The following is a 22,103-nucleotide window of genomic DNA, read 5'->3' as shown; positions in this document are numbered from 1 at the left end:
GTGCTAACCAGTCGTCCACCGTGCCGCCGCCGCCGTTGTTGTTGTTGTTATTATTATTTTGCAAAAGTCACAAATGCGTTAAGACATTTGAGTGGTACTTTTTTAAAAATGTGAGTTACTTTTTGCATATGGAAGAGAATGAAATTGAATTAATATGTGAGATCCAGTGTGTGACACGATGTACTATGTATGTGAATCAGGCAAAAAAAACAAATCCCATTTGGTGTCGAACTAGTTTGCAGAAGGTGTTTGGGGCAACTGCAAACTAGTTACAGGCCAATCAATATTCATGACTTATTTTTATTTTATTTTTTTTTTTAAATAATGCAGCAACTACGGCGTGGTCATTAAGGCGTCATCCGACATTACAACATATGTCAACATATGTCCGCATGAATGTTTAAAAACGCAGTGACGCAAACGGCAGCAGGTGCTTGATGCTAATTAGTTTCAATCAGGAAGGATTAACGTAAGTGTCCTTTCTGACTGATGGAACATTACTGAGTGGATCGTGGCTCCCACGCCTTCGATCTAATTACCGCTCGTCATTTTTATTCTTCCCAAAAAATATCTTAAGAAACCAAGCTACCGGTATATTTTTCAATAAACACATCATGCAAATCATGTGGGTGCATTTGGGTATACTATTTGAGTCACGCATTTTATTACTCGACCGTGATCACCCGTTCAACGTTCCATACGCACCCGTGACAGGCGAAAATTTGCAATATTGAGAAAGCATATAAAACGTGGGCGATCTGGAGGAAGCTTGGCCGGTTGGCTCAAGTCTGCAAGTGAGTGTCTGGGCGTGAGCTGTGGCTGACAGCAGCTACCGCGTGAGTGTGCTCATTGTGTTTGTGTGTTTTACCGGCGTTTAATAAATGGCTAAAAAAATGCAACGGTGGCTGCAGCTCTCCTTTTCTACATATGAGGCCATTCCAGATTTCCGTTACATCGCGGGGATTTCCTTGCTAGACAAACAGATAAAAATGGGCGATTTAGTGGTAACGCGGTAGTTGAACAACGATACGTTCGGTAGGTGTGAAAACACAGTTTGTGTGTATATGCATATAGGGCCATGTGCGTTAAGTCTTCTTTTTAGGCGCCCGGCTTTCGCACTGTCCACGTGCGCCGATTCCCCCCGTAAGCGACTTCGAACACGCCCCCGTGCGTACCAGGCGAATATGTGCGCAGCCAATCGTGAGGCCTTTCCTTTCCTTCCTGCCTTCCACATGGACTGGGGATGGAAATGAGCCACAAAGCTCGTACAAAGCATCGCTACTCTTGAGTTTGTTTTCTGTACATGGTGCCTGATAAATAAACAAATGAACTCACCATTTTATGACATCAGACTGCTCGATACCTACACCCCAGAGACGGAGGGGCTGGCGGCGCACCTTCAAAGCAACAGCTCGAACAAAAATGGCTGTGAGTGGAACATCTATTGCAGGCGGCGTGACTGAAGCGTTCCCCGTGCCCTCCCGCTGCTCCGCTCCGCCGCCACTTGAGAGGTGTTGCGCAGCCTTTACCTGACCCAACAAAAATTCTGCCGCTTCGACTCGACCCGCCGTAACCCGCATCCGGGAGCTCACGCACGACCTACGAAGAATTTGAAATGTACTCTACTAAGTTGGCTGCTGCTTTTTTTTTTTTTGCGCGCACACCCTGGGGACGAACAGAAAATCCAACATAAATGTGAATAATCTGCTAATTGGAGGCTGTAGTTTATGTAGCACACAAAACCACACTATTTGAGGTTCACTAATCACATTTTCCGTTGAGCATGTCCACTATTGGCGGACAAACTCGTTTATTCACATATTCTTTGCGCTTTCTGCAATGCCCAAAGATGCCATGAGATGGCGCCAAAACCCTTACTAATAGGAAAGTAGTTATTGGTGTTAAGGAAGTATACATCTTGACAGAACCTAAAATCTTTGTATATTGGGGAGGAGCCAGGTTTAGCCTGGGTTGTTAGCGGATGTTACAGAGAATTTTTCCAACATTGGTATGTTTTCGCTCAGTTAAAAGGCGAAAACAAAATCATCTGTAAGCCATTTATTTTTTCGGGTAATGCTGTAAAATGAGTGATGAGAACAAAGCAGCAGATGTCAACGGAAGGCCTTTGTTGTTCAAAAAAAATTCAAGTCTTGAGCACCTATTTCTGTTTCTTCAAGCCTCTTCCTGCAATTCAGCAGGATAAGTTGTGGCGAGAACGAGGCCGCACTTGTCAAATGGTGGTCTTCACTGTGAAACGGCACATTTATGATTGTGTTATTGTACAAACAGTCTGTCCCCACATGAGGGGAAAAAAACTGTCAATACAGTGCTTTGCATGCATTCCAGCAAAACGCGACGGCTTCATTCTAGCCGAGGAGCATTCCTGCAATGTGCACTTAAAAGTACTTTGGCCGATGAAAACCCCAAATGCTTTCTTGGCCTGAAGAAAAAAAATGCGGTTTTAAGAAGAGACCTCGCGTCCCCTTTTTTGAACATAGTCCCAGGCTAATTGAACCATTTGTTTCCTTGCTCTCTGCTCCCGCAAGCAGAACACACCAGACTACCAACTTTCTTCCTCCCCATAGAATCGCCAATGAGACTATTACAGTCTTTGTTCGTGAAAAAACCAACAGTGTAACTTTCTTCTTTTTTAGCTGGGCCGAGGCTGTGACATCATTGCAGAGGCCTGCAAATTGCTGATGGCGGAGGGGTTGTCGGGGGGGGGGGGGGGGGGGGGGGGGGCTGCTCGGTTTGCCCCCATTTGCCACCACGATATGGCAATGGAGGGAACATCCCATTAACGTGGCAAGTCGATTTCATCCAGGGAAGCCAGTGGGAGCACAACTATAAAGACATCGTAGCTAATGATCCAAGAGCTCCTGACTGCCCACCCCATTCGCTCCCATCCTGGCCACTGTTTTATACCACTTAAATTAAACGAATTCATCAATCATTGGAAAGTTTAAAGGCTACAGATTTCGCTGTAAAATATGTATTCCCAGCTATCCATCCCCATTACAGTGAAGAGGTGGTGTCCACACTGGACAGGATGCTGGGCAATTGCAGGGCACAAATAGGCAATTGATGAGTTCACCATAATAACTGATTGACAGGTAGACTGCCCAGTGACCAAAAATCCGACTGATGCATTAATAATCACGATTGATTGATATGTTCAGTGACTTGACAATCCCATTGATCAAGGCTTAAATGTGTTTAAAAGTTTGGAATTCCAAAATGATGGATGAATACTTGACGGTTTCTAAAATTCTAGCCAGATGCTTTGTAAGCTCTAAAAAAAAAAAAAAAAAAAAAACCTGGAGAAAGAATACCTCTACATATCATAACAAATCCAAAACATGAATTCTCCATAAAAATGAAAAACATACAAAAAAAGAAAAGAAAAAGCTTTCGTCATCCAAATGTCTTTATGAGCGAACCCCACCGGGCTCTATCGTCCTAGATGGTACATCTGCGGTCGAGTGCAAAAAATGACTTATCTCGATTGTCGTAAAAGGCGCAAGGCTCGCGTGTTTGCCATTTTTGCCAGATAGATGCAGGCGCAACGAGGCTACGTTATCTGCCCGTGGAGTGGAGGTCTCCTCGTAGTTCAGTCATGCTTTGACTCGGACTGGAGCAAATCATTGTTTTCTTCTGCCAAGTCAGAGACTGTCAGTGCACTTATAAGCACGACACATTGAAAGCGAATGAGAGAAAACCACTTCGTTTGGACTGCGATCACGCCGGCGTCCCTCTTTCACATGCGCTGGAGTACGCTGGTCAACAAAATGACCGTCGTCGGGTGTAACCCGCTTCCTCGCAGAGTTACGCCACGTGTCACCCCGGAATTTACGCCACGCACAAAAATAGAGCCCAGAGTGTATGATCGTAGAGGCCTGATGAGGGTTACATAAATGGCCGTCCACGAATGGCATATGAGGAAAACATTACAACTACTCACGAGCGAACTGTAAACGAGCATTGCGGCTCATAACGATGCCAAAGGTGTTCTCGGCGCGGCACTGGTACGTCCCGAAGTCGGTGCTTTCGCTGGCGTTGGCGATGATCAAGTTGCCTTTGATGAGCCTGTAGCGGAAGCCCGCTCGGGTGTCCGCCTGTGTCCCGTTGACGTACCAGCTGTTAAGAAAGCACAAAGCAAGTCGCTTGGGTGAAGCGTAGATTTGTGCGTTTCGTTTGAGGCCGTTCCGGCAAAAGAATGAGGCATCACATGTCAAGGGCGGAGGCGCAATTACCTGTACGTAGGCGGAGGGTTCCCTCGTGCCTCGCAGTGCATCACCACTCTGTTGTCGCCGCTGCCCAAAGGGAAAATCACATCGTTGGGCTCCTGGATGAAAATCGGCCCAAACTCTTCGCTCTCTATGCAAAACGACACAGGAGGGAGGCAGAGAAAGAAAACTATTGAGGATGATTGCCATTATCTCTACAGGAGGTCCACAATCTTCTAGCATTTGTTTACTTGAAATTGTTCCCGTGGCTCAAGCACATCTCTAAACCAAGACTCGGATTCAAGCAATGGAAAGCTGATTTGACAGCCCAGAGGAGCATTTTGTTGTGGAAGGAATATCAACCCTGGGAAATGAATAAAGGTCTTCAAAATAAAATCTTAGCAATTAGCATCCTACTGTATCTGGACTCAAAGAAGGCCGAAATAATGTGGGGTTTTTTTCTTCCCCCTCTAAACACACACCTGCGGACAAGAGGTAGTGAAGGTAGTGGTGGTGGTTGTGATAGCATCTGTGGTAGTAGTAATAGTCGTAGTATAAGTAGTAGTAGTGTTGGTGGTGGTGGTGGTGGTGGTGGTGGTGATGGTAGCAGTAATGACAGTGGTAACGTATTGTCATATTGCACGCAGCTCAAACAGTGGTAATAAAAATATTATTAGCATTACCGGTATTATTATTATCATTAGTAGTAGTGGTGGTGGTGAAGCTAGTGATGGTAGTAGTGAAGCCGGTAGTAGTAGTAGTAGGAGTTGCGGTGGTGTTTGTAGTGATAGTAGTAGTAGTAATAACGGTAGTAAAAGAAGTGGTGGTGGTCGTAGTGGTTGTACTAATGATGGTAATAGTACTAGTAGTAGGACGTAGTGAAGGTAGTTATTGTAGTAGTGGTGGTGGTGGTGGCAATGTTCCAACAAATCTCCTGAAAATCCTAGGGAAGACTTGATCGGATGTCGCCTTTGTCAGCTGTCAGAACGAAAATGTGATCGCTTTCCCCGTCGCCATCCTCAACTCATCTTCAAACTTTGTAACCAGGAAAGAATCCTGTTGCTTTGAACAACACCAAACTCAATCTAAAAGGCGATAAAAGAACTGAGCTTAAAGCACAAAATAGCATGGATCCCTTCTCACTGGTCAACCAATTCCCAACTGATTACTTTGTCACATGATTGATTTGCGCCGAAATCAAATGGACGACGCTTGAGGTATTCTGACGAATGTTATGCAAGCTCTCCTTCTTCGACTCGTTGTGTAGCTATGCCACCGCGCCCCTTTGGTTCCCCCTCGAGATGCATAAAATGTTGAGTTTTCCCATTCCGAGCACAATTTCCATTCTGCATTAAAGCACGTACGCTGGAATAAGAGCATCCGGTGACGAAGCAGCCACTCGAGACGGCCGAGGGATTGTGTTTGCATTGAAAAACTGTCACAATTTTGGTTTGTTTTCTCCCCCTCCACTGATCTGTTTGCGGAATCAACAAAAAACAGACAAGGTTTTTTATTTGTCCGCCTGGAAAATCGGCGCTCGATCGCTCGTCCTGCAAATAGTCAGTGGCGCACTGACAGGTATTTACTGATGATAACAAACCCTTGAAGCAAGCACAGGGAATACAATAACATTCGCATCATCCTTAATCTCTTTGCCTTTTTTGCTTCAAGGATTTTTATCTAAAATTAAAACGAACCAGACACATCTACACAAGCAAGTGAGATCCAATATAAGAGCTGCATCTAAAATGTCTTTAAAAGAGATAATAATGCTCAGTTTTACTTGACGGTTTAATAAGGTTTAGAGGTGGTGCTGGTAGTAGTAGTATATGTAATATGTGGAGGGCCACTGTTTAAGAAAACCAAACGAACCCCACACGAGCAAGGACGGAGGCAAGGGAAAAAAAAATTCCTCTCGGGAAGAAACCTTGTACCAAAAGAGAGAACAATGGGCACGACAACAGCTAGAAAAAAAAAAAAGTTTATTTGGGGTCAAATTTTGCAATGACATGATATTACTGAAAATGACTTGAAAGTTATACAGTATTTTAACATGAATTTTAAAAATACAATTTGATTTTCGTATTATGCATAAGATTCTGGAAAAGACACAAAAACATACTGTATGACGTTTAGTCGCCCCCAACTTTATTCATGCAGTCATGTCAGATTTACACATTTGTCACAGTCATCAAGTTTTAAATTGGTGCAAAGTTAAGACAGAGAGGAGTAATTGCTCTGTTATGTTTTTTTTTTTTTTTTAAACTGGAGTGCCAGTCCCCATATGTAGGTATGCACTTTTTTTGTCACAGCCATCTGTCACTCACACAGGGGAAAATCACCAGACGCTGTTAAAAGGTACATGATGGCGCGTCGAATAAAACACGAGCACGGGGAAAAAAAAACCCCAAAAAAACACGGTGAGAGGACATTATCGGCTACTTCCGTCTGCTTTTAGCCAGACACTTCACATTTCCGTTAATTAAGCACTCCAGACACAATGAATATAATGCAATTAATTCTGCATTAAAGGATCGATGTGTCATTATAGACGCTCTAAATGAATTACTACGGCAGACGGGGAGATTTATGATGGAGTGCTTCCGGCCAGGCTCGGACCGATCCTGACAAAGATATCCGTCAAATGGGCGGTTGTCGTGGTGACAAGCGGCGGCACTGAGAAGGCTGCAGGCCGAACGCGTCCGTGATGGATGAGCGGGATTCGCATACGGTTCCCAGCTTGGCGGCAAGCCCGTGAAAATGGAGCTATGATGAGGGCAACGGTGCCAACTTGGAGAGGTTGGGACGCAACGCACAAATTTGCCTTCGTTTGGTTTATTATATGTTTCACTGTTCTCCTGGCCTCTAAGAAATGGCTGAAAAGGGCTCTCCTAGTCGAAGGGAGTTGAGGAGTTTCATTTAGACATAAGTAATGCTTTGGCACCACCAGGTCATTCAATGTCAAGAAAGTATGTTGAATTGAGGTACAGTTTCATTTGGATATAAGTAGCGCTTTGGCACCGTCAGGTGGCATTTCGAGGTCGAGAAAATATGTTGAAGTGAGTTGAGGAGTCGCATTGCGTCATAAGTAGTGCTTTGGCATCATCAGGTGGCATCTCGATGTCAAAAAAATGTGGTATGTGGTCGACTGGTTCGAGCGTCCGCCTCACAGTTCCGAGGAACCGGGTTCAATCCCCGCCCCCGCCTGTGTGGCGTTTGCATGTTCTCCCCGTGCCTGCGTGGTATGTTGATTGGAGACTCTAAATTGCCCGTAGGTGTGAATGTGAGTGTGTATGGTTGTACCCCGCCTCCTGCCCGAAGAAAGCCGGGAGAGGCTCCAGCCCGCCCGCGACCCTAGTGAGGAGAAGTGGCTCAGAAAATGGATGGATGGATGTTTTCAACTCAAAAACAAAACTGAACTGTACTTCGGCATTCTTTTGCATACCACTTGAGGGAGCCAGTGGACCACACACACTGATTTACAAGTAGTGCTTTGCGGCCATCTTGTGGCATCTATATAGGGAATTACAAACCGTGGTTGTGGTAAAAGTAGTGAGCGAGTGCGAGTGAGCTTCAGAAATGCCGCCGCTAAATGGCAGCAGAGAACATCGCCCAGCATTCAACGTCTCAGAGAAAAGGGTTAGGTACCCGTTGACGATCCGTTTTCAGGGACACAAAATTTGATCAGCACCCACTGCCCCCCCCGATGATCTGTTTTTCGGGTCAGAAAAATTCGATCCGAAAATTCAAGTCAAGGTGCTACTGTATGTTGGTTGCTTGGTTGGCTTGTCTGTTTTCATCTCCTACCTTCACTTCTGTAGTCCTCCTGAGAGCCAAGGAGGCTGAGCGCCGGATGCGGGTGACTGGCGAAGACGGGCCAGTCGGGCGGCGGTGCCAGCCCGCCGTCGGGTTGCTGCCGGGGTCGTACGCGGGAGTTGAGCAGCGACGACGAGCTGTCCGCTTTCATCCGTAGCACGGCGGCGTACGAGATGGGCCGCGCCGCCACCGCCCATGCCGAGTCTGCGGCAAGGGAAATAACAATGTTAATCCAGGCACATTTACAGGGGGAAAAAATGGGCCACCGCCCATTTTCTGTCGCGCTTCTCCTCACGCGGGTCGCGGGCGCGCCGGAGCCTATCCCAGCTATCATCGGGCAGGAGGCGGGGTGCACCCTGAACTGGTCGCCAGCCAATCGCAGGGCACATACAAACAAACAACCATTCGCACTCACAGTCACGCCTACGGGCAATTCAGAGTCGTCAATGAACCTAGCATGCATGTTTTTGGGATGTGGGAGGAAAGCGGAGTGCCCGGAGAAAACCCACGCAGGCACGGGGAGAACATGCAAACTCCACACACGCGGGGCCGGGGATTGAACCCGGGTCCTCAGAACTGTGAGGCAGACGCTCTAACCGGTCGCCCACCGTGCCGCCCATTGTAGAAATCCATTCATTCAATGCATTAGTGTTATCATTATTATATTTTTTAAATCCACGTACTGGCCGCCACGCCACTACGGGGGTCAGGGCGGGCGTGGAAATGGCCGATCGTCAAAGCGGATATAAATCATTGAGGTTACTGAGGATACATTTAAGTTGCCAGTGATTTTTCACCGCTGACGTTAAATGCTCCAGTCACACACGGGTCGCCGAGAGCTCTCCCGCCCTTCCAAGCCAGACTTTTTACGCTGCTTTTAAAAAAGGTCCCTTGCAATAAAGCTGGCCGGCTGTGGTGAAACCCACACGAGCGCACATGTCCCATTTTGAAATGCGCTGGTGGTACGCCGTTCCACCACAGTACCAAAACCAGGTCTAGCCCACCTCCTCGCAGATCAATCGTGCACGAGTGGGTTATCGTCAGCTCATGCTTTATTTAATCGGGTTGTCCTTTGCCACATCAGTGCCGTGCAAATCAAATACGCCGCTTCGATTGTGTTTACGCTCACCAGCCCAAACAGCCCCTTTTGTTAAAAACAACGGCTGCGTGCGAAATTACGGCAACCTGGTCTAACCCGCCCACTAACACCACGCACAGCGCCGCATTTAAGCTAGCCAGGAAAATAGAGCCCTTATGTCTAACACACACCATCTATTTCAGGAATAAAACATAATGGCGAGCAACATGTTTTACACCTTTCAACGCGACTTTGTAGACTGCAATGAAATTCCATCCCGAGTGGTAGTGTGCCAACATGTTGTTTTTTTGTCACTTTAAATATAACAAGGATAACAAATCACCGTCTGAACCCAGCGTTTATAGCGCCTCGAAGAATAACTGAAAAGTCACAGATGGTGCTGATGAGCAGGAGAACACTGAACGCTTGGGGACAAATGCAAACGGCTCAGAGTCGGGGTGCAGTGACAGTTGCGTAAGGAGGTGGAGCCGGATGGGATTAGAACGCAACACAAGCCCAGAAGAAATCTTACGACCCTCAGGGAGGCGGCCGCTAAGAACAAAACAGCAAACGGAGCATGTGATTTACTGCCTTACATGCATTATACTCGCTAGCTATGGTAGAATAGAAGTGAAGAGACATTGCATAGAATACGTAGATGGTGGAATAACAGTCGTGCAAAACGACAAAATCAAACAAAATCACAAGACGGCAAAGACCAAATTACCGCAATGACTTTCTTTTAAGAAAGCAGCGATCAATTCAAAGACTTCCAAGATGGAAAAGACCAAAGGTGACCGTCCTTACTTTGTTTTCACAAAGACAAAGACAAACTTTGGTTCGTTAGGCTAATTCAAAATGAAGTCAAAAGCTGATCTTTGTGGCACTAAAATGACATGCAAAGACTCACAAGAAAGCAAAGACAAGAGAATATCAGATTTGCTTTGTTTTATTACGCTAACGTGCAAAGACTCACACGAAAGCAAAGACTCCAAAGACTAAAGTGGTTCGGCCATTTCTTTTAATGAACTGACACTCAGAAGACAGCAAAGACAAGTTGATCACTTTGTTTCGGTAAATCAACAAACATTCACAATACACTCAAAACAATATAGCAATTGTCCTTACATTCTTTTAATAAACCAACAGCAAAGAATCCAGCAGACATACTAATTGCCTCGACTTGCGTAGATCCAAATATGTTACATTGGACGTGTATAGACATTAAATATGACATATTGGAACGATGCTATATTAGAGGCGTATAAACATGTCGTGTAAATTGAATCGAGCCAGAGTATTCCGGAACTTCACTTTGCTCATAAATCTACGCTTTGACATCTGCCACGGATTAAATTGCCGCTTATTGCACCAACAAGAGCGCTTGTATTGTGTTTCTGGAAGAGAGCAAGTAGGGAAAGGTCATTTGCTTTATTCACAGCAAGAACGGCAGCCCGGGTTAAGGCTCAATCCTGACGAACACACCGTACTAGAAAAAAAGAACACCCTATTGAAGCCCACATCCTCTTACTCTTGTGAAGGCTCTTCACTTCGTCTGATAAAAGCGATAACCCTCGTCCAACCTGTCAATCCGCACCATTCAGAAGCGCCGACACACCGGATGAACGCTGAATACGTTTGCCGGCCATTGATGAAGAGACAAGGTCTTTACGATATCTCCTTGAACAATATAGGTCTGATTATCATTTGAACAGTGGTGGGAAGTAGCAAAGTACAAGTACTCCATGACTGCCATTTTCCAGGTGCTTGTTATTTTTCTTTTTACCTTTCCCTACGTTGGTAAACCACGGCTGTACTTTCTACTCCCGACTCCACTTGACGGGCGATGATGACACCACGTAAAAATAACAAAAATGAAGAGCTAAGGTCAAGTGCTTTTGTTTGATTGATTGATGAATTGCAGTCACTTCGCAAGGTTACCAAAGCTCTGATTTATAAAAACAGGTCCTTCTACTTAAGTACAGCATACGAGTACTTTTGTAACCACTGGATATAAATGGCATGAGCGTACACCCTATAACGTCAGCATAAGCCAAACCATACCACACGGTCTTGAGGCCGTGCACTTAGCATGCAAAGGCTAAGGCAAGATGGCACGTCGGGCAGGCCCGAGGACAACATTGGTGGGAATGTCACACGGCGGCGGCTCCAGACGAGGGAGCAAAGAATGGATGGGAATCATGTAAGTACAGTTAAGTACGTGAGACGCTCGCGGGGGCCTCAGCAGATGAGAATGATTAGTCGATGGAGCGTGAGATTAATGAAGACCTTCACGGGGGAGATTCTATTGACTGAGGCTGATTAGGCTGGAGTACATTTATTCAGTGAAATATCCGCCATAGACTGGCCGCCCGTGAATCATTTTCATTTTCATCGCAGCTCCTTGGCTGCTGCGAGCTTGCTACTTGATCCTCAGGTTTGCGTCAAGGTTGCCCCGGTCACAAGTGACGGATCTTTCTCGCGAGGCCCGTGAAAACACACGAGTAGGAAAATTTGGAATCCAGGAAATGATAAGACAAACATGTTTGAAATGGCAAGACCAAAGACCACATGACAGGAAATGCCAATTGCCAATCGCTCGTATTTTCTTTGATTAAACCGACGAACCAAAGAGTGACAAGACAACAACGCCGAAAGTCCATCGCCTTTACTTTGTCATAAAAAACCCACGACCTCGTGCCGCACAAGAGAAAATATGGAAGTAGATCGAAAATCCCCCTCGTTTACAAACTGTGTAATTTATGCCTGGATCAAACTACAAAACAAATTTGCTGTTTCATGTGCGTACTGTGTCAGACTACTGCTTGAGACATTTATTACGCTATCACCATATGCCATCTTTTACGATCACTGGGCTTCATCTTGTCAAATCAAACACCGTCGGGGAGACGGGGACCAGAAAACCGGTCACTGCTACCAGATATACCCGTTACCATGGTGACGACAACAAAGATGTACAAAGACTCGAAAGACTCTAATGTTTGATGACAACATTTTTATTTCATAAAGCAACGTGCAAAGACTTAAAAAAAACAGCGAAGACAAAACCCAATTGTACTTACTTCGTTTCAATAATCCACTGAACAAAGTTGACCAACCGTACTTTGTTTTGATAAACTGACCTGCAAAAGACTCAAGACGACGACGACGACGACGACAAAAGTTGATCGCTCCGACTTTGTTGTCATAGACTGACACGCAAAGAGTCCTGAAACATATTGAAGACCTTATTTCTTTTCATACACAGACAAGACCTGACCTTGCTTTCAACCGACTCTCAAGAAGACAAAATCTGTTCACTCTTATTACTTTGTTCAGCGAGAACAAGAGAGACTGATTCTTCCCCGATATTTGGATTTCATTTTGAAAGACTCGGGTACGTTTTAAGGTTTGAATGTAGAATTCTTTTCCCGCACGTCATACAAACATTGCAGCACCTGCCGTAATATTCCCTTCATGTCTGCAGCATTCTCTAATTGGCTGCAGGCTGTGTGGCTCATGAAAACACCATTTTAACAAGCACTGGCACTGGCATCGGCACACAGACTCCACAAAAATGTCAAATTCCAAATCCAAAGCTGAAGTTGTGAGTAGAAGGGAGCTCCTGCCAGTTGGAGGAAGGCCACCACTCCCCTAACGGTGCGACCAAAAATAGACCCCATCCAGTCAGGATGGTTAGGTGTTGAGAATAGTTTCTAATCCTCAGCTAAAGATTCAAAACCCCGTGAAGATAACAAGATATATGAAAGAGGAACTAAAAAGAAAATGGATTTTTTGCAATCATTTTGCAGAGGTGTCAAACTCGAGGCCCGGCCACATCCAGCCTGCCGCATCATTTTATGTGGCCTGCGAAAGCCATTCACCAAAATCGCAAAGGGTAAAACGTCACCCGCTCTCACTTTTTGGGAAAGAAATTGACAAGCAAAGGCTCATTAGATAGACAGTGAAGACTGAAGTCGACCGCCCTTTGTGTTATAATAAACTGACAAGCAATGCCTCACAATGCAGCGAAGACAAAAGTTGGCCACTCTCACTTGGTTCTAATAAACCAACAAGCCAACTGAAGTCAACCACCCTTACTTTGGTTCAGGAAACCAAAAAGCAATGGCCTACAAGACAGCTATGACAAGTCACCTGCCCTAATTTAATTTTAAACTGACATGCAAAGTTGACCGCACTTTCTTTGGTTTAATAAACCAAGTAAAGTAAAGCTTCACAAGACAGCCAAGTTCAAAGTTGGCCACGCTTACTTTGGCTCAATAAAGCGACGAGCAAAGACTCAAAAGGCCGCGACGACAAAAGTCGACCGCTGTCGCTTTAGTTGAATAAACCAACAAGCGAGACTCGAGAGCGAAGACCAAAATCGACCACCCTTACTTTGGTGGAATAAAATGCGCAAAAGTGTCACAAAGCAACAAAGGCCGATGACAATCACCCTTACTTTGGCTTAATGAACCGATGGGCAAAGACACACAAGACAAAATTAGAGCATGTCTAGTCACATCCAACGAAAAAAGAACAAATATCCAAATGATAACGCAAAAAGAAAAGGCAATCTACAATGCAGCAATGTTAATAACAATAAGATGGTATTGGATTTCTTTCGTTTTTTACACTTGCATCTGCAGTTAAAGAGTCTATCACGGCAATATTCTCGTTTCATGTGTAGTACGTCCAAATCCATCAATTTTTGTGGCAAATGACACCTTCGCCCTTGGTCAAAGTAGCCTCATGCATCACCTATGCAGCGCAACGCATCTATATTCCCCGGAACCCACTTCTTTGAAATGGAGACGCCGCCAAGGGACAGCTGAATTACAGTTCTACACTCAACACTGCGGTTCAATCAGCATCGGGCGGGAGCAGAGAGAAGAAAATGGCCCTGATGTCGCAGCCTCCTTGCCGGCCCACTTTTTAAACATGAGAGAGCCACGCTTGCCTCCCTCCCTCCCTCCCTCGCCGCCGCTGTGCGCTTATCTGTCGAAATGGAAAAAGGACCAGATAGCCGAGAGAGGGAGTCAAATTCTAATAAGGAACGGAAGCAACAGAGGCGCGGTTGTCCTCAAAAGTGGGCATCTTTTTGAATGTTCCGCGAGAACAATGGGGCAATAATCCAGTACACGAGCCGTCATGTCAAAAGTATCACGACGCATAAAAGGCAGAATCACACCCCCCGTGGGTGTCTAAGTGGCAAGCTGAAGCCTATCGCGCCTTTGTGACAGCTGCCGGTGCTAAATTCGGCACAAAAGGCGCCGCTTTCCCATTTGCGACAGCATGGGTTCTCAAACTTTTGGGATCCAGGGACCTTTACCAGGGGAGGAATTTTTACAAGGACCCCGGTAGTTGGGGCACTTTTAAATCAAGGTATCATTGTATTTTCGAAAAAAAATATGCTCCCCCCCCCCCCCCCCCCAAAAAAAAAAAAAAAAAAAAAACAAGGCTTAGGACAGACTCGCATGAGGCATTGTTGCATGAACTGATGAAGCCTGCTGGCATGAGAAGCAAAACGTCTTCCAAGACAAACAGAAAAGTCCAGTTGCGATCGATTCAATGCCGAGAATGAAACGGCATGGTTTATGTTTGCTTTATTGGCACGTAGGCCCCCATATGTACAGTAGCTATGCACAAGAAGATATTGCTAATTATTTTGCAGCTACAACTGCTTGACCTGAAAGGGTCTGTCGAACCCAGTTTGAGAAAACTCCGCCCTGAGGACGAGCTCTGATACTAGTCAAATAACATCGGATAACAAGTATTGTACCCATTAAGGCCTCGGAGGGGAGTCCTACCCCATGCAAACTGTTTGATTTGTCACAAATTTGTCTCAAACTGCAGTCGAACAGTGTGACAAGAAGAAATAAAAAGTGAGTCGACAGGATCTTGAGGATAGCGAAAACATATCTGTGCAATCAATGTGACTTGCCTCCCCTCTGAAAGGTTAGGATGACGCTGTTAGCAATTTCTGTCATAAAATATAATATTTACCATTTCGGTACAACTTTATTGTTATGTATGGGAACATTTTGGACTTCGAAAATGATTGTCTGGTTTGGCGATGAAATGACATCAAAGACCTCCTGAAAGACAAAGACAGATTATTTCCAAATGAGTTGCTTAATTTATATCAACTAAGAATATCCTAGCTAAAAACAATTCTAGCTTGAAACCAGAAATCGTGAACAAATTGAATGTTTTCAAATGTCTTTCAAAAAATGGCATTTCAACTCCTGACAAAAAAAGATCCATGGTTTCACTTTCCTTCACCCGCATAACAGAACGGCAGAGTCCTGCGAAGCGACCGGCGGCGAGACCGACCAATGCGTCCCGGGGCGGTCACGTCTTTAATAACAACAACATGCAAAAGTCACTCCGTTGACTTGAGTCTATTTCATTCTTTATCTAGAGCACAAATCCTATTGATTTGTCAAAAGTACTTTCAGTCACAGATTGACCAATCTTTTTTTCTCTCTGCTCTGTCATAGCAAATCTTGGACTGATTTTAGCTCGGGTCAATATTGATTCAAACGGGCAAACGTTTCTTATCGGCACTCTTCCATAGAAAACAAAGCAAAGCTCCAGGTCAGAACAAAAATCCTGCTGTTTTATTGACAATTGAATGATTTGAATACATATTACGTTAAATCGGTTTTTCTACTTTTTTTGTTTTTTTTTTGGCACGCACGACAATTCTCAATGATGCCGAAATGAACTGACTTTGTATGTGTAGGTATTTGTTGGATCACCTACTGTATATGACAGTGCATGAGATTGCAATATCATACTACATAGCAAATAAAGAGATATTAAGGGGTAGTCTACAGGATACTTTTTTCTGCTTTTTTTGGACCATGTACACTGGGGGATGATGGATGGATGAACTCTTTTCTATTTTGTGTTCATATGTTTCAAATAGAAATACTGTATGTAGTAGCATTTACTATTAGTTTTGAGGATTGTAACTTACAGGTGGCAAAACCCCCAAATTTACCATCTCGAGAATTCTAATTTCTTCCTTTGGTGAATTTTGAGTTTGGTTATAAAAATCACTTTCAATACTATGTAGAAAATAGGCAGAAATTGCCCTTATGGAAAGTATTTTCCTATGGCTTGAATGCATCTGTATAGAACATGAGTTTCACAATTCTTAAAATAGATGAACTTTTCTACCATGTTTACCGGGATGTGTCTGCATATACAAAAGGTTTCTGCGGGGACAGAGTTCAAATATGCCCAAAAGTTCCATCATGATGGAAAAAGATGCCACTCTGTGACCACTGTGGCTTCTATTTCAGGCAGCGCCTCTCTTTGCCCTTCATATACATGTAAATGTGTAATACGCAATTTTCTTCTTAGCGCTCGAACGTACACGCATAAAGACTCCCCCCCCAACCCGTATTTGCATACGACACGTCGTCGCGGGAGAATCTCAGAGCCGGAAAAACGGCAACACGCGGCGCTCTCCTTCTCAAACAAGATTATTTGGCGTGACGCCGGCGAGCCTCTCTCTTACCTGAAAGGCCACTGATGACAGAGAGGAGGAGAATTGGTTTCCATGGTGACCCCATACTTGTGGAGAAGGGTCCCTGCAGCTAGAAGGTCAGCAGCTCTGCTTATTCATTAAAGCTGCGCCTGCACGTAATCACACAGAAAACGACAACACGGTAAACAATACGCAACACTGCTTGTCATGAGCGGTTGTTCGTGGCAAAATATGGAAACGCACAAATGTACGTATTATTTACAAAGTCAACGATCTGAGTCGGAATAAGATCTGAGAATGCCCTGATAATCTCGAGACGTCATCACATCCGCCACAGATTGAAGACACCAGTAAAGTAGCCAGCCCCATAACAAAAGTGAGTCTTCTCTGTGTTTCAAGCTTTCTGACACATTTTGCTGAAGTATACCTTGACACTTTGGAATTGGATTGTACGATGCAAAGATTCAAGAAACGGTGTGCCGGATGCAACAAAGCACCCCCCCTTTTCCTTCAGTGTAACTGAGCTTTTCAACTTTATGACACTGGGCAGCATATTTGACTCCAGAATGCCTTGATAGGCTTGATATTGCAGCATACGCAGCACGGATTCAAGAAAATTACGTGCCGGATGCACGTAATGCACTTTGGATCACTTGATTGTTTGGCGTACAAATTGTATGCATGACAATACGATAGTAAAATGTCATTCATTCCTTCTTACCACTGCTCCTTGAAGTCCTTTAAGGGATTCAGTTGATACGATGATATACATTTGAGGCTATATACCACCCAGCTATTTCAACGTACCCCGCACGAAGTCAAGCAAACCCTGTGCCGAAGACACAATGCCATAAGTGAGCCTCCTCTGTGATTCGAGCTTTACATTGCAGTATTCAGTTGAGCTCGGACCACCTCCGAGGCTTAGCCATCCTAAATACATGAACCTGACATCTCGAGGTCCTACCGGCTGCACATCAGGTGGGCCGCTGCCCCACATTTGGCCCAAATCGATAACATGAAAATGTGTTACCAAAATGAAAACAAACTTGTTGCCCTTTTGCCCAGAAATAGCACACTATCCTTGTAAGAGGTAGAAGAGAGCGAGACAATTTTGCAATCACAACACGGGTACAGATCAGGTATTGTTTCCCGGACAGCGTTGCCCTTTTTGGTCAATCATCTGTGTTTCTTTCTGATTAGCTCCGACATGTCCTCTCTTTCTTGCGCTCTCTCGCAAGCATCTCTCCACCGCTGTCCAGTGCAGCCTCTCTTCTCCCTTGCGTCGTGATTGGGATCATTAAGACAACGGCGAGAGTTGAGGGAAGCCTGTCCACATCCAGCAGGAGTCGTTCCGCATTTATCATTTATGGAAGCAGAGAGCTGGCCTCACCTCCTCGCCATCCCCTTCCCCTTCTCCTTCTCCTTTTCCTCCCACAGTGCCGCACTGCTCTACTTCTGCCTCTGATGCTCGGATAGCAATCACGCAGATAGACATAGTAGCCCTGGAATTATTTGTTGCCATTGTTTTTTTTCGTACCTCGCTATATTGCGCTGACTGGATGATCTATTATTGGTCACCGAGCGTGTGACGGTACACCAAAAGCTCGGGTACATACCTCGGTTTTAAGGATACAGTTGAGTACATACAGTATTGTGTAGTCAGGAAACAAATTGCGAAACAAAACTTTTCATTGGTGTAACAAAAGCACATTGCACACAATCAGTCAATCAATTATACTGTCTTATATATATATATATATATATATATATATATACACTAGCTATTTTGAAAAGCTGCTATATCACAGCTCGCTGTTAAAAGAGTTGTAAGGCAAATAGCTTAATTATGAGCTGAATTCTATTTACTCACTGGTCATTATGTAGGCAAATGTTGCTATTCGAGCTCTAAATAGTTTTGGAGTGTATTTGCCTATGTCAAAAAAGTTGATAAAAACAATGTATATTACTCACTGTGAAATCTGGAACTGTTCATTTGAACACAAAGCTTTTATGCTGTTGTATGAATGGCAACAGGGGGGTACACAGGTTCATTGTACCTTCTGTCAACTCGTGGAAGTGCATTTGTTTGTTCTGCCTGTCGCTGGCATAAATTGAGATTTGGACTAAATGAATAATCTTTTTTTTTTTTAGACCAATTCAATTGAATTGCATCATTTCCTGTAGAACACCCGATGACATCTCGCGCGGAATCACACATGTGGAATCACTGCCTTGCCTAATATGTCGCGTACTGGAAAAAGTGACCACCGACACAATTTAAAAGTTGGACCCTAATCCGGTTCTGCCCAAACAAATCTGCATGTAGCCTTAACGATGCCATTTTTCAGAATCCAAACGACATCACGAGAAACCCAACGACGCGACCCACATCTTCAGGCATCAGCTTGTCACTCCTTTCCGATGCTCGACGTGCCATTCATTCGGAAAAATTGCTCTCGGTTTCACCCAATCGTGTCTCCCAAAACTGAAAGGAAAAGAGCCAAGGCCAAGGCGACGCTCTGTGGCTGTGTAATAAATCACAGCCGAGCCGACAACTGTTAGACTAGTTAGTGTGCCCGCCTGGCTCCTTGACGTTGGCGGAAGTTCAGCACTCACTGGCCATGAATAAAACACATTGTCACTCAACGCAGGATTGTCTCCACGTTGACTCTTCCATACTGTGTGAATGCTCAAAATCACCTTCTTCTTCTTCTTCTTTATCACTGTTTTATTTGATGTTTTCTGCCTCTATGTTTCCACAGCGACAGCCATGTTTGAAACCACTGACCCGTTTGGATAAAACGATGAAACTGAGCGAGAGAAACTTCAGAAGCACGAAGGGCAAAAAAAAAAAACAATCGCAATGATTCGTCTAATAGGCCTCACAGCGAATAGGAAGAATAATATTCCCGCTTGGTTGGGTTTGATGTGACCTCGTGAATTTTGAGAAATGACACCCTCGTGCTGACCAACAAGGTTTTTTTGTTTTTTTTTCCTCATCACAATGGACAGATCATGTGGTTATTAATGCAGACAGCTCTTTCATTGTTTGTCAAGAAAATATTGTGCCAGATGCAGAAAAAGCAGCGCATAACATAAACGAGCCTCAGACACCGGGCAGCACATTTTCTTTTCTCGCATGTGCGACATGTGTGACCGCACAGGGCGGCATTTCTGAGCGGGGGTAGGTAAGTGAATTGTTCTTCTATTGGCGTCGCAAAATGTAAATCATGAGCATGTGTACGGTAACGTCACATCTGTTCGATTCCGAATTCATGTCGAAGTGAAAGGTTGACGATCAAAGCAAAAAGACATCTTCGCCGCTCATGGTGAACGACCGGGAAGGTCGTGGCCACGTCTAGTTTACTTCAGGTACGATACGTCAGGAGCACTTGCAGCAACCTGAACATGACTCATTTACTCGCAGCACACCTACCTCAAACGGTAACACTCACATTACTACATCATGTTCATCAAACCCGGCACAGATTCAAAACTCCCTGTGACCGAGCCAAGATCCCCCCCCCCCCCCCCCAATATAACTGAGGCTAATCTTGTAAGTTTTTGCCAAGAAAAGCTGACCAGTCACTCAGTAGACCAGATTTGCACCAAATGGTGGGTCATTCAATGACAATTTGATAAGTGTGTGTGCATAATTTTCTTCACAAACAAATAATAACGGCAGTTTTGGATCAGCACCAAATTGTACATCTTCATAGATACCCACTTTCTGAATTTTGCCCGTAATAGTTTTCACTTTGCAACTAACAAAAAAGGCACAACAATTTATTTGGATTTACTGGTTCTTATTGTCCTTTGCCCTGACTCTCCACAAAAATCATGTGATATTATTGAGTTATCCTCCTCAAACGAACAGCAACAAAAACTGTTTACAATAATTGGCTGAGGTAATGAAAAATATCACATCCAATCTGAATAACATGACATTTAATCAGCAACGCATAAATATCTGCATTCACCCACGCTGCATCAGGGTGCATGAAGATGTCAGAGAATGGTGTTGTTGTTGTAAAATGTGTAAAGTCTCTCCTACAGAATAATTGAACATCTCCGGGTTTGTTTGTCTTGCCGGTTATGCAAAGCTACGTCATGCGACATGAAATTCCAGCAGAAGATTTTGTTCCTGCTGCGAGCGGGAAAATGGTCGAGTGTGGATATCCATTTAAAAAAAAAAAAAAAAAAAAAAAAAGTCCATATGATCATTAAGCTGACTTTTGAGGCCCGCTCCCACGCGCAATTATGCCCGGCGCTCATCCCTGTCGCTAACGTCGGCTGTCTGGGCTCTCTCGCCGCCACTTTTTCACCCCTCGATGCTTTTAATTGTCCCGCTGACCTCAATCAAAAGACAATTACCAAGGGAGCATGGCGTAAGCAATTATCTTCTCTGCCATGACGCCAGCAGATTACATGTGTGGCACGCTGAGCACCCAATCGTGTGCCTTGAAAGGTCACAAGACAGGTGAAGATGCTTCAAACAGACACTCGTGTTTAAAGAATCTTGAACATGTCTGCCCACATTAGCTGGCGTAGTCATATGTGTAGGATACCTGCTTCTGGGGCTCATATATATATATATATATATATATATATATATATATATATATATATACACATATATATATATATATATATATATATACACATATATATATATATATATATATATATATACACATATATATATATATATATATATATATATATATATATATATATATATATATATATGCCGGTTCGTCCTCCCTATTGGAGCGCAGTCCATAGACACAATATGTTGGAAAACAGAGACTCTCTCTGGGAAAGAATATCCAAATGGCGAGAGTTGCAATTTTCCCATCGAGGCGCAATTCCGTACGTCACATCTTGCCATTACCGCTGAAGTATTACAGGGCTATGGGAAAGTGTCCTTCTGCAAATCAGACAGCGTGGACCAGACTTAAAAGAACTCTCTTGCATCGCATCCATTTTGCCTTCAAATGTAAAAAGCGGCCATCTGTTTGTGCTTAGGGGGGGAGGAAATAGTCTAACCGCACCAAAACATTTATTTATGCTGTTTTTCCTCCTGGTGTCTGAGACTATATAGTATGTCTAACAAGGACGCAGTCAAATAAGATGTGCTGATGTGTGGTGTGTAATGATTTCTCCATTCATTTGGAACATACAGGACATCAGAAAAGGTGCACACTGTACAAATATAAGGCGCCTGGACAAATTGATGAATACAGTACAACATGCAGTACAGTATACAGAACCTGCAGGCTTACTACCGGCCACGACATTAGGTACATCTGTCTCATGAGACCCAATCCAAAATCCAAAGATTATTACCTCCCCCAACCACGAAATGCTACAAGCGGCAGCCTTATAATGGAACTGGATAGGGAGAGAGAAAGATGGAGATGAATGGATGATTGGGTGGAGAAATATACATGGATGGATGGATGGATGGATGTAAATCGAT

The 22,103-nt window shown here is 44.2% G+C and overlaps 1 protein-coding gene across 5 annotated transcripts in view; it reads right to left on the bottom strand.

The window, feature by feature from the left end:
* Positions 1 to 22,103, bottom strand: part of cntn5 (contactin 5) — a 99,856-nt gene that overhangs the window by 57,522 nt on the left and 20,231 nt on the right. For all 5 annotated transcript variants that reach the window (XM_061782352.1, XM_061782350.1, XM_061782349.1 and 2 more), the window contains 4 exons: positions 16,652 to 16,770; positions 8,034 to 8,246; positions 4,254 to 4,377; positions 3,962 to 4,137 (listed from right to left, as the gene is read on the bottom strand). In XM_061782352.1, the coding sequence (XP_061638336.1) occupies positions 3,962 to 4,137; positions 4,254 to 4,377; positions 8,034 to 8,246; positions 16,652 to 16,706 (568 nt within the window). In that variant the 5' untranslated portion in view covers positions 16,707 to 16,770. The remainder of the gene's footprint in view (positions 1 to 3,961; positions 4,138 to 4,253; positions 4,378 to 8,033; positions 8,247 to 16,651; positions 16,771 to 22,103) is intronic.

This window comes from Phyllopteryx taeniolatus, chromosome 8 (assembly GCF_024500385.1).
Source record: "Phyllopteryx taeniolatus isolate TA_2022b chromosome 8, UOR_Ptae_1.2, whole genome shotgun sequence".
NCBI lineage: Eukaryota > Metazoa > Chordata > Actinopteri > Syngnathiformes > Syngnathidae > Phyllopteryx > Phyllopteryx taeniolatus.
Note: the sequence above shows the minus strand (reverse complement) of the source record. Positions and strands in the feature narration are given on the sequence as shown.